Here is a 12574-nt window from a genome sequence, read left to right as displayed (position 1 = left end):
TTTGGGGTAGAAGTATTTTTATGTCTCCTTTTGAAATTGAGTTTCAAAAGTTTCATTAACAAGCTAGGAAATGGGTTTCATAATATGATTTGTGTTCTTTGCTTCCCTAGGGAAAAGGTGGGGCAAAAACTCTTATGAACACAATCATGCAATTGAGAAAGATATGCAATCACCCATATATGTTTCAACATATTGAGGTAAGTCTGTCATGTTTGATTTTGGGGGCCTTTTTTATTCAGGTGGCTAACAAAGTCAAAAACTGCTAGCGCGAGAGGGAACATCTTTGGTAACAACACTTGTGCTGGAAAGAACACATTTGAGAAACACTCATTCCATTCCTCTGTATAAGTGAAGAAATGGAGCAGTCACCAGATTTTTATCCGCAGTTTTAAATTCACTTTTACAGCATTTGTTCTTTTTGAGGCACTATCTTTAAAAAATATAGTTTTCTGAGTTTAAGATATTCCATATCAACCTACCACTACCTGTGCTTAAAATAAAACTAAATTTTAAAATAGAGATATCAGTTTAAAATGCCATATAGTAGAACATATAGTAGAACCTTGTTATCTAGCAGACTGCTAATCCTTTAGAATATCTATCAAAAATTGCCCCCCCTCCATACCCCTCCTTTTTTTCAGCAAAGATTTGTTTACTGTGTAGCATTTCTCATTACTGAGCTAAAGCTAACTAAAATGTAGCTACAATATACAAAGAAATGAGCAAGTATCTCCTGTGGTGTATTATTGTGTTTTTTATTGTTTGCTCACTTGCTTATTAACTCATGAAATTCAGTATTTTGCAAATGGGTCTCCCTGTAATCAGTGCAAATTAATTAGGTTCTACTGTATTTCTCATCTAGTAAAAAGCATACAGAGGGAAATTATTCCTACAAGCCACGCATTTTAAATAAAGCAGTAGCAGGAAAACATTAGAGTACTTGTGCCACAAGGCAAATTCCAAGGGTATGAGTGTAATGGGACTCAAACCCCATTCATATAATTTCTTGATATAGGGATACATAATTCTGGCCACTGTATAAACTGTGTCTAATATTCTGTTTATTGCTTATAATTCTGCAGGAATCCTTCGCTGAACATTTAGGCTACTCGAATGGTGTCATCAATGGGTAAATCTTTATCTTTTTCATATATGCTGCAATGAAACTATTGTATCATATCTTGTTTCCAAAAGCTATACGTTCTCAAAAACTAAGCAGTTTCTAAGATAAATCTAATCAGCTATAGAAATAACATGCTTTAGAAGGAACCTAACCAGCTTAAAACTCTTCCCATAGTCCCCCAGCCTAAGGGACTGCTTCTTACTTCAAGGGGTGTTTCTGCTCTGAAATGGCAGTTTAAAGTTGCTTTTATAGCTGGATGGTAATTAGAATCTTCTGGACTCCAGTCTTGTCTTTGACTGATGCTGAAGCCCTGCTGAGTGACTAATGTCAAAGCAAGAAAGTTTTTATCTGATTTAAAGTAGTCTTGTGCTTTGAAAAGAAGCATTTGGCTAAAGCAGAGAATAGTTAGGAGAATTCTGAAGATGGATTTCCATTATTTTCATTAACATCATACCAAGATATAGGATCCTTTCTTTCACAAAACTTCCAGTCCTTGGGAAATGATTGAACATGGTAGAAATGATTGCTGGTTCTTCAGAAAGCTTTTATTCCTGTTGCAACAAGAGTCTTTTTTCTTTCCCATCACATAAGGAAGAATTATGGTGGTCACATGCAGGATTCTTGTTTATTTATTGATAACTGTATGCTAGTCCTTGCTAAATTAGGGACAAGATTGACACCTTTGCCCAACTGCAATGGCATGAGACATTATGTCACATGGAGAAGACAAGGGGCAACGGGTACAAGTTGCACCGGGAGAGGTTTCATCTCGACATAAGAAAGAAATTTTTTACAGTAAGAACAATCATTCACTGGAACAACCTCTCCAGGGACGTGGTAGAGTCCCCATCACTGGAGGTTTTCAAGATGCAATTGGACAGGGTGCTAGATAATCTCATCTAGGCTTCCTTTCCCATGAAAGGTTGGACCAGATGATCTTTCAAGGTCCCTTCCAACCTGGGCTGTTGTATGATTCTATGATTATCAAAACTTCCTTACAGAGGTCCCTGGTGTTTTCATATCTGTGATTTATTATTATTTGTTACAGTACCATTTCTCAGTTTTAATTTATCTCCTCTTTGTTTTTATTCCCCTTCAAATTAGGGAAATATTAGCAAACTCTCTCTAATGGAAAGCATTTAAATTCCTCTGTTATTGTGGCTCATTCAAGTATTGGGCTAGGAATGATTTCCAGTTATCCTTAATCTACCTCTGATTTTATGGGGGGTATGTTTTCTCATTACACTTGCAATTAGATTATTGGCATCTGTCCACTCAAATTTTTTGTCAGCTATTTAAATGAACCTTGTCATAACAAAATTTTAAGTTTATTACTAAACTACTATTATTTTGCTTTTCAAAAACTTTCTGTGTAACCTTTAACACAATTCTTATAATCCAGCAACACATTATATTTACATAAAATGCTTAAACTGATACTTCAGTGATACTTGTACCCAGTTCTTAATTGTTCAAAGGCTATGTCAGTAATTTCCATAAAGAACTATTAGACTTTAAAGATCTCTTGGCAGCAAGTCCTGGCTCATTTGCTTACAGATTCTCTTGACATATACGTTTTTGATAAAGACCATGTTAAAAAAGGTTAGAATCATAGAATAATTTAGGTTGGAAGAGAACTCCGGAGGTCACCTGGTCTAACCCCTATGCAAAGCAGGTCAGGTTGCTCAAGGACTTGTCCAGTCAAGTCTTGAACATCTCCAAGGATGCAGATTATACAGCCTCACTGGGCAACCAGTTCTAGTATTTGACCACCCTCACGGTAAAAAATATTTTTCCTAATATCTTATCAGAATTTCCCATGTTCCAACTTGTATCCATTGCCTCTTGTCCTAATACTATGCAGCTCTGAGAAGTCTTCACTGTATCCTCCCATTAGGCAGTTGTAGACAAGCAATAAGGTTTCTCTGAGCCTTCTCTGATCTAGACTGAACAAATCCATCTCTCTCAACCTTTTCTTCTATGTCATGTGCTCCAGTCCCCTGAGCATCTTGGTGGCCCACATCTGGACTTGCTCCAGTATGTCAATATCAATGCGCAGCAATAAGGATGATGAAAAAAGAGATGGAAAGGATCTTCTCCAACACCCTGCAGAAACAAGAGTCTGAACCCCCACCTGCACAGAAAGAGCAACCAGAGTCTGTACTCATTGGGGTGGCAAGTGGAGACTCCCATGATGGCGAAGGCTAGAAGCTTGTGACTTCTGGCAACAGGAGGAAGGCTCCTGCTCCACCTGCAGATCTGCAACTACAGAATAGGTGTAGTGCCCTGGTAGCAGATGAGGGACTGGAAGCTCTGTCTGAGGAAACATTGGAGCCAGCTGAGACTGAACCATGCAGCGGCATTAGGAGGAAGCGGCAAGTGAAAGTAGTGGATGACTCCCTCCTGTGGGGGACAGAAGCCCCCATCTACTCTCTAGGGAGGTTTGCTGCTTGCCGGGGGCTCAGATCTGGAACTGAGAGACTGTTGATGCTTGTCTGGCCCTCAGGGTATTATCCTCTGCTGCTCTTCCACATGTGCACCAATGATACTGCCAGGGGAAACCTTGAGTATATCAAGAGTGACTACATGAATCTGGGGATGAGGGTCAAAGGTATGGGGCCCAGGTGGTTTTCTACTTGATCCTATTGATGAAGGGGAAGGGCTTGAGGAGGAGTGGATGGATCCTGGGGATCAACAACTGGCAGCACAGCTGGTGTTGCTGATAGAGATTTGGCTTTAATGACCACAGGACCCTCTGAGGATAAAGGACTGATAGGGAAAGACAGGATCCACCTGACCAAGTGGGGCAAAAACATCTTTGCTGACAGGCTGGCCAACCTGATGAGGAGAGCTTTAAACTAGGAATGACGGGAGGGAGAGGACAACCCACAGTCAAGTGAGAAAGTGGTGGACTGGCTTGGTAAGCAGAGGGTGCAAGGTGATGTGGACAGGAGAGACCTCAAAATGAACAAAACAGGACACAAGGGAACCCACCCCAAGCGTATGCAGACAAATAAGGAAGTGCCAGGAGGGGACAGTATTGTGGGGGAAGCTCTCAGTATGACTGCGTGCCTCTCTGAAGTGCCTGTACACTAATGCGTGCAGCATGGAGAACAAACAGGAAGAATTAGAGGTCTGTGTGCAGTTGCAGGGCTACGATCTCATTGGGATCACGGAGATGTGCTGGGATAGCTCACATGACTGGAGTGCTGCCATGGATGGATACGAGCTCTTTAGGAAGGACAGGCTGGGAAGGCAAGGGGGGGGAACTGTCCTTTATATGAGACAGCAGCTGGAATACATGGAGCTCTGCCTTAGGGATGGATCATGTGCCAGTCAGGAGCTTATGGGTTAGGATTAGAGGGTGACATTGTGGTGGGCATCTGCTATAGACCACCTGATCAGGAAGAAGTAGATGAGGCTTTCTTCATGCAACTGGAAGAAGCTTCATATTTGCAGGCCCTGGTTGTCATGGGGAACTTTAACCACCCCGATATCTGCTGGAAGGACAAGACAGTAGGGCATAAGCAATCCAGGAGGTTTATGGAGTGTTTTGGTGATCACTTCCTGACACAAGTGATCAAGGAGCCAATGAGGGGAGGCACTCTGCTGGACCTGAATACCTCCAAACAAGGAAGGACTGGTTGGGGCAGTCTTGACTATAGTGACCATGAGATGGTGGAGTTCAGGATCCTGAGAGGAGGGAACAAGGCAAATAGCAGGAACATAACCCTAGACTTCAGGAAAGCAGACTTTGGCTTTTTCAGGGATCTGCTTGGAAGAATCCCATGGGAGACAGTCCTATAAAGCAGAGGGGGTCCAGGAGAGCCGGTTGATATTCAGGGATCACCTTCTCCCAGCTCAAGAATGGTTCATCCCAACATGCAGCAAGTCAAGCACAGGTGGCAGAAAGTATGGATGCACAAGGAGCTCCTGAGTAAATTAAAACATAAAAAGGAAGCATACAGGAGGTGGAAGCAGGGACAGGTGACCCAGGAGGAATATAGAGACACTGTCCAAGCATACAGGGATATGGTTAAGAAAGCCAAAGCCCATCTAGATTTGAATCTGGAGAGGGATGGGAGGGGCAACAAGAAAGGCTTCTGCAGGTATATCAACAGCAAAAGGCATGAAGTCCAGTTGGAGGCCAGTCACTAGTGGTGTCCCCCAGGGGTCAATACTGGGGCCCATACTGTTTAACCTCTTCTTTTCTGACCTGGATCTTGGGACAGAGTGCACTCTCAGCAAGTCTGCAGATAATACAGAATTGGGAGGAGTGGCTGATACACCAGGTGGTTGTGCTGACATTCAGAGGGACCTCAACGGGATGGAGAAATAGGCAGTTCAACAAAGGGAAATGCCATGTCCTGCACCTGGTATGGAATAAACCCATGCACCAGTACAGGCTGGGGGCTGACCAACTGGAAAGCAGCTCTGCAGAAAAGGACCTGAGGGTCCTGATGGACAAAAATTTGACCATGAGCCACCAATGCACTCTCATGGCAAAGGCCAACAGCATCCTGGGCTGCATTAGGAAGAGCATTGCCAGCAGGTCGAAGGGGGAGATCCTTCCTCTCTACTCAGCACTGCTGAGGCTGCATCTCAAGTACTGCGTCCAGTTCTGGGCTCCCCAGTACAAGACCAACACGGGGATACTGGAGTGAGTCCAGAAAATGGCCACAAAGATGACTAAGGGTTTGGAGTGTCGTGGAATAACCAGAATTACTATTTAGATCAGGTCAGAACAGAAGCAGTTTATTAATATACCTACAGGAGAGAACACAGCAGCAGTGAGAGACACTGCTGATATGAAACCTGTGCAAATGGGGCAGTTACAGAATTTATATACCTTTTAGGTTATACAACCAGGTTCTTCACCAAAACTGTGTCAGATAAGCAGAATATGGTAAATATCAACAGCGATTGGAATTCTTCAGATAAGGAGGGTCTAGGCAGTATATCCTTTTACGAATAATTCACTCCTTTGTTAATGAAATCTTGCTGATTGGTGAGACCATTAGCTGCAAATGTTTCTTAACTAGTGAGGCCTGCAAAGGCCTATGAGGCATTAACTATTTTGCTTCCACAAGGGCATCTGTCATATGAGGAGAAGCTTAGAGCTGGGACTGTTTAGCTTGGAGAAGAGATGGCTATGGGGGGGATCTTATCAAAGTGTCTAAATACCTCATAGGAGGAGTAAAGAAGATGGAGCCAGACTGTTCTTAGTGATACCCAGTGGAAGGACAAGAGATACTGCCTCATTCCACATCTACTATGTCCATTTCAAGGATCAATCATTAAAGTCTGCACATGGCAATGATCTCATTTAGAAGTTACAGAAGATATTTCAGGGTTAACAGAATGGTTTGATATTTTTTCTGATTCTGTACAAGAAGGAAGTGTGTTTTTCCTATCCTAAAATCCAAGTGCATATATCATCCTAAATTATTTATAACACTTGACTCCATCATTCCATGTCTCCAAGCTCAAGACTGTTTACAGATTTCCATCTGTTGGATTCATACTTTCACATTAGGAATCTCCCCTTCCCTTGTCAAAGAAGATATTTCAGATTCTCAGTGAAATCTAGGTGGTAACAGGATGCTCTACCCAGGGACTTTCCCCACTATCAAAAAGTTCTCAGAGTGACATGATGTAATGGAAAGGTATTTAAGAGCATGGAAGACTATTCATGTCCAGATGATTTTCTGATCAGGGGCAAATCCCAGCAGGCAACCACAGCAGCCCTGTGATATATCTCATCTTCTCATCAGTTTTTCATTAGCATGGATTTCAGTTTGGGAGGGACCTGAAGGAGAATCCCGATTCCTTTGTCCTCTATGCCCTCTGAGGACAGAGAGGCACAGGATCCACACCTGAACCAAAAGATGCTGGTTATGTGAAGCTTTTCTGCCCCTCTGTCTGTCTCGGGACAATAGGGAAAGATGATTATCACACTGCATGTCAATATACTGAATAATAAATCCTGTCTTCGTGCAGACAAACCAATGCCTGCCTGCCTGCCTTCCCTCCTGCCTATCCTTCCTGCCTGCTTGCCTGCCTCCCTCCCTTCCTTTTTTTTTAAACAACAAAGACACTATCTGAAATTTATTGTGGAGACTCTTTAGGGATTTCAGTAGGGGGTTTCATTTCTCTCACTCGCTCCCTCTTCTACTCTTCCTTTTTTATTTATTCCAAATTAAAGTTATGTTAGCACTTTTCCATTGCTTAGATAAAAAAATTAAATAGATTTAAATTTGTTCTCAACACTTCTGTCCAACTGGCTAGAAATGGTTCCCGTCTTACTTTGAGCAAGGGATAGAGGAGGTTGTGTGTATCCTCTACATGGCTCCCTTCCTGTTTAAGTGTCAGCAATGTCTTTTTTTTTCTTTATTAGTATATGAGACCATCTGTCTCTCAAATAGTTTGGCCTTTTGCATAGCAATTATATATGTATACATCTCAGAAGGCCTTATATCTTGTGGACTGAGTATACAGTTCCTAATGATGAATTATATTTTAAGGCTACAGATTTAGAGTTAGAGGAGAGTTATGTGTAATTTGATTTTCTAAACTATATGGTTGTCCTACTCATTTAGCCACCTTTGTTATTCTCTTTCTGATTTTTGGCTTAAACATCTTGGTGTACAAATCTAGTGCTCAGTCTGTTTTGCAACTCATCTTGATAGCACAGAAGACAGAAGATTAGTAATCAGAGCAAATAAAGATAGTTCAAGACAGTTATAAGTGTATACAATAAAAGAATATGTCCACTATCAAACTTTTCCCATTGTTTCTGTATATAAACTAGTCTGGTCTGGACTCTGCTTTCACATGCACAGTAGTGAGTGGAAAAGTAATCAATTCTAACATACACTTGATGAATATAAATTGTGGCTCCAGTAGATGCTGATTGAAAGCAGGCCCTGTGGGAGAGCATCTAAACCAATAAAATGCTTATGTACTTCAGAAATAATGCTTCTTTTGAGAAATAATGAAAAAAAAATACTGGGCTCATAAAGGAAGATATTTGATGTGCTTGAGAGTCCACAGAATTCTTATATTTGGGGGGAGGAACCCTTTCCTAACAAATAAATACATAGATGCAATTCATATCAACCTCATAAACAGTTTTAAAGAGAAAAAAGTAATATCAGTTTTGTTTTCCTTTGAGTAAAGTAATCTCCATTATCATGATATGACACAACTGTAATTAGAATGCATTATTAAAAACTCTTCTAAAAGCACACTTGTCATGGCATTTATTATGTTTTTTCCTCTTAAACAGAGCTGAGCTTTATCGGGCCTCAGGGAAATTTGAACTACTTGATCGTATTTTACCTAAGTTGCGAGCCACTAACCATCGTGTGCTTCTTTTCTGTCAAATGACATCACTCATGACCATTATGGAGGACTATTTTGCATTTCGAAATTTCCTTTACTTACGTCTTGATGGTAAGCTGAATGAAAATAAATTTGGGAGTGTTTTTCTGGTTCAGCAATTTGACTATGTAGTAGAAAAACTTCCTCCTCTGTACTATATGTGTATGGACATCTGAATAAAAATATCAAACTTCTGTCTGTCTTCAGCTACAGGCAGAGGTGTAAAAAGATAAAACAAGCAGAGGGTCAGACCAAGCTGATCAGTAAAAACTGCTTGTCAAAGTACAGGAAATTCACCTTGTTGCCAATGTGTACAGTGCTTAGTTGTTACTTAGAGCTTTGTGTAGGCCTTTTACCGTGGTTGAATCGTCTGCTTTCTCTCCCTCCCCTATCGACACCATTGTGTTTTGAATGTGATCTTTTAAGAATTTTTGTTCCCTTGATATTAATCTTGATTTTTAAGGCCAATAGTGAAATGTTAATAAATCTATGTTTGTGTACACATATAGTTTTAAAAATATTTAGATTCTGTGAGTGCTCATAAGGCCTTAATCAAAACTGAAGCTCCATTTTGCATGTGTATATCATCTATTGAAACTTGTCAGTCATAAAATGTTGTCAAATAGATAGTTGCATCTTTTCAAAGTCCCCTTTTGAAATGTCAAGCCTACTTAAAATAGAAGTTTGGGAACCCTCCTCCCAAGTGCTATAGACAGTTGGCTGAAACATCCATGGTTAGTGTTTGTGTCTATATTATAGAAAATATAGCTGAGATGGCAAAGAACAAGTGAGCTAAAATTTCCCTTCCACATGTGCCTTAAACAACTAAGATTGCTTTTAAATTATTTCAGTAGAAGATCTTTGTCATAGGGTTTCTTTTTATTTCTTTTTTAATTTCTTCTCAGGTACAACAAAATCAGAGGATCGAGCTGCCCTGCTGAAGAAGTTTAATGAACCTGGCTCACAGTACTTCATCTTCTTGCTGAGTACAAGGGCAGGAGGGCTGGGCTTGAACCTCCAGGCTGCTGACACTGTTATAATCTTTGATAGTGATTGGAATCCTCATCAGGTTATTTTTATTTAATTATCTTCATGTAATATGGAAATAATTGTTTGTGCTTTTTTAGGCTTTGTGTTTTAATTTGGGAAGATTGACAGTGAAATGAAAGTATATCATAAAACGCTGCTTTGAGAAGAATTGGTAAGGCAAACTGCTACAATCAAGTAGTGTTTTGTTTTAAATCGGTAAAGAGATACTGTGTCTGCGTATATAGTTTTTCTGAGTGTCAGGGAATCCTCAAAGTTAGAGTCTTACAGTCTGCATTTTCTGTTTCATTGGTATAACTTTGTTCACCCTTTAATCATAAGGCACTAATAAATGGCTCTCCATTCAAAGTTAAAAGCTCATGCAGCAGATGAAATAATTTCTAAGATTACTAATGCATTTAAGATTCTCAGGAATAATGATTTGCTCTAGATACACAGGTCTATAGCTATATTGTATATATCTCCAGCTATATTGTTGCCTCTGTTCTCGTACCTGGACTAGAGTCTATACTGGGTCTGGCTGGGATGGAGTTAATTTTCTTCATAGCAGCCCATATGGTGCTGTATTTTGGATTTGTGACCAAACCAGTGTTGATAATGCACGTGCCAGTGTTTTGGCTGTTGCCAAACAGTGCTTGCACAGCCACGAGGCTTTTGATTTTTCCTACTCTGCCCCACTAACGAGTAGACTGGGGGTGGGCAAGAAGCTGGGAGGGGACACAGCCGGGAGAGCTGACCCAGACTGACCAAAAGGATATTCCATACCATATGACGTCATGCTCAGCAATAAAAGCTCAAGGAAAGGAAGAGGAAGCGGGGACGTTTGTGGTCATGGCATTTGTCTTCCCAAGCAACTGTTATGCGTGCTGAGGTCCTGCTTTCCAGGAAGTGGCTGGACATCTGCCTGCCAAAAGGAAATAGTAAATAAATTCCTTCTTTTGCTTTACTTGCACGCACAGATTTTGCTTCACCTATTAAACTGTCTTTATTTCAATCAACCATTCTTTTCACTTTCCTTCTATTTTCTCCCCATCCTGCGGGAGAGGGGATTGAGCGAGTGGCTGTGTGGGTGCTTGGCCGTTGTCTGGGGTCAACCCACCACAGTCCTTTTTGGTGCCCCACATTGTGGTGGGTTGACCCTGGCCAGCAGCTAAGCACCCACACAGTCGCTTGCTTACTAGCCCCTTAGCGGAATGGGGGAGAGAATCAGAAGGCCAAAAGGGTGAAGAGTCCTGGGTTGAGATAAAGACAGTTTAATAAGTGAAGGAAAGATATAAAAGAGACATTGGAAGAAACAGGCATGCCCAAGACATCAGTACCTGGCTCCAGGACTGGTGCCTCTGCCAGAACTTTGGTTTTTATAACCATGGAAGAGTCTTTGAAACACAAGGTATGCTGGGCCCTGACGGGATCCACCTGACCCGACGGGGGGAACGCATCTTTGCTCGTAAGCTGGCAGGACTGATTGAGAGGGCTTTAAACTAGAATCAGCGGGGGATTGCCAAAGGTAAACCAAGGGTTGGCATGGCATCGCCTGAGGCTGGCAATGCTAATGGGAGCATTTACTCTGCTCCAGAGAGCACTGAGGGCTTAGGAGCACATCTGAAATGCCTGTACACCAATGCACGCAGTATGAGAAACAAGCAGGATGAACTGGAAGCGTTGGTCCGTTCCCAGAGCCATGATGTCATTGGTATTAGTGAGACTTGGTGGAATGAGTCCCACAACTGGAGTGCTGGGATGGAGGGCTACAGGCTGTTCAGGAGGGATAGGCAGGGCAGGCGAAGTGGAGGAGTTGCACTGTATGTAAGGGAGAGGTTTGATCGTACAGCCCTCACAGTTAGGGATGATGTGGTTGAGAGCCTCTGGGTGAGGATTAGGGGGATGGAAAACAAAGGAGATGTCGTTGTGGGTGTTTACTATCGATCGCCCAGCCAGGATGATCGCGCTGATGAGTTATTCTATAGGCAATTAGGAGAAATCTCTGGATCGGTAGACCTTGTCCTTATGGGAGATTTCAACTTCCCAGGCATCAACTGGGAATATCATACTGCTGTGATGAGCAAGTCTGGGAAATTCCTGAAGTTTGTGGAAGATAATTTCTTGTCACAAGTACTCAGTGAGCCAACTAGGAAAGAAGCCCTCCTAGACTTGTTGTTTGTGACTAGAGATGGACTCGTGGGAGATGTGATGGTAGGTGGCTGTCTTGGCCACAGTGATCACGAAATGGTTGAGTTTAAAATTTTCAGTGTAATGGGAAAAAAGGACAGCAGAGTTGCTACCCTGCATTTGAAGAGAGCAAACTTTAGGCTACTCAGGGAGCTGCTTAGCAGTGTCCCCTGGGAATCTGCTTTTGAGGGCTTAGGAATCCACGAATGCTGGTCAGTTTTCAAGAACCACCTTTTAGAAGCACAGGAGCAGGCAATTCCAGTGTGTCGCAAGTCAAGCAAGCGGGGCAGAAGACCACCTTGACTGAACAGGGAACTCCTCTTGGAACTCAGGCGGAAAAAGAAATTGTATGATCTCTGGAAGCGAGGTCAGGCTTTGCATGAAGATTACAGAGCCGTGGCTCGCATATGCAGGGAGAAGACACGAAAGGCTAAAGCACAACTAGAGTTGAAACTGGCCAGTGTTGTGTCAGACAACAAAAAAAGGCTTTTTCAAGTATGTTAATAGCAAGAGGAGGTCTAAGGAAAACATTGGACTGATACTTGTTGAAGATGGTCACCTGACAAATAGGGATGAAGAAAAAGCAGAGGCATTCAATGCTTTTTTTGCCTCAGTCTTTAATATCAGTGACAGACCTTGGGCTGCCCGGTCCTCTGAGTTGGAGGACCACGAGTGTGGGAACAGTGACTTTCCATTTGTGGACACTGGAATTGTAAGGGACCAGCTGTATCCGTTGAATGTTCATAAGTCCATGGGGCCTGATGGGATTCATCCCAGAGTACTGAAGGAGTTAGCAGATGTTACGGCAGGACCCCTCTCGATCATCTACCAAAGGTCTTGGGAGTCTGGGGA

At 42.1% G+C, this 12574-nt stretch overlaps 1 protein-coding gene across 1 annotated transcript in view; it reads left to right on the top strand.

The window, feature by feature from the left end:
- LOC143171861 (SWI/SNF-related matrix-associated actin-dependent regulator of chromatin subfamily A member 2-like) overlaps positions 1-12574 on the top strand; it is a 209646-nt gene that overhangs the window by 112758 nt on the left and 84314 nt on the right. The window contains exons 22-25 of the mRNA XM_076360967.1: positions 111-197; positions 1083-1129; positions 8412-8578; positions 9412-9575. Coding sequence (XP_076217082.1) covers positions 111-197; positions 1083-1129; positions 8412-8578; positions 9412-9575 — 465 coding nt within the window. The remainder of the gene's footprint in view (positions 1-110; positions 198-1082; positions 1130-8411; positions 8579-9411; positions 9576-12574) is intronic.

This window comes from Aptenodytes patagonicus, chromosome W (genome assembly GCF_965638725.1).
Source record: "Aptenodytes patagonicus chromosome W, bAptPat1.pri.cur, whole genome shotgun sequence".
Taxonomy (NCBI): Eukaryota; Metazoa; Chordata; class Aves; order Sphenisciformes; family Spheniscidae; genus Aptenodytes; species Aptenodytes patagonicus.
The sequence above is the reverse complement of the archived record's forward strand: the minus strand, read 5'-3'. Positions and strand labels throughout refer to the sequence as shown.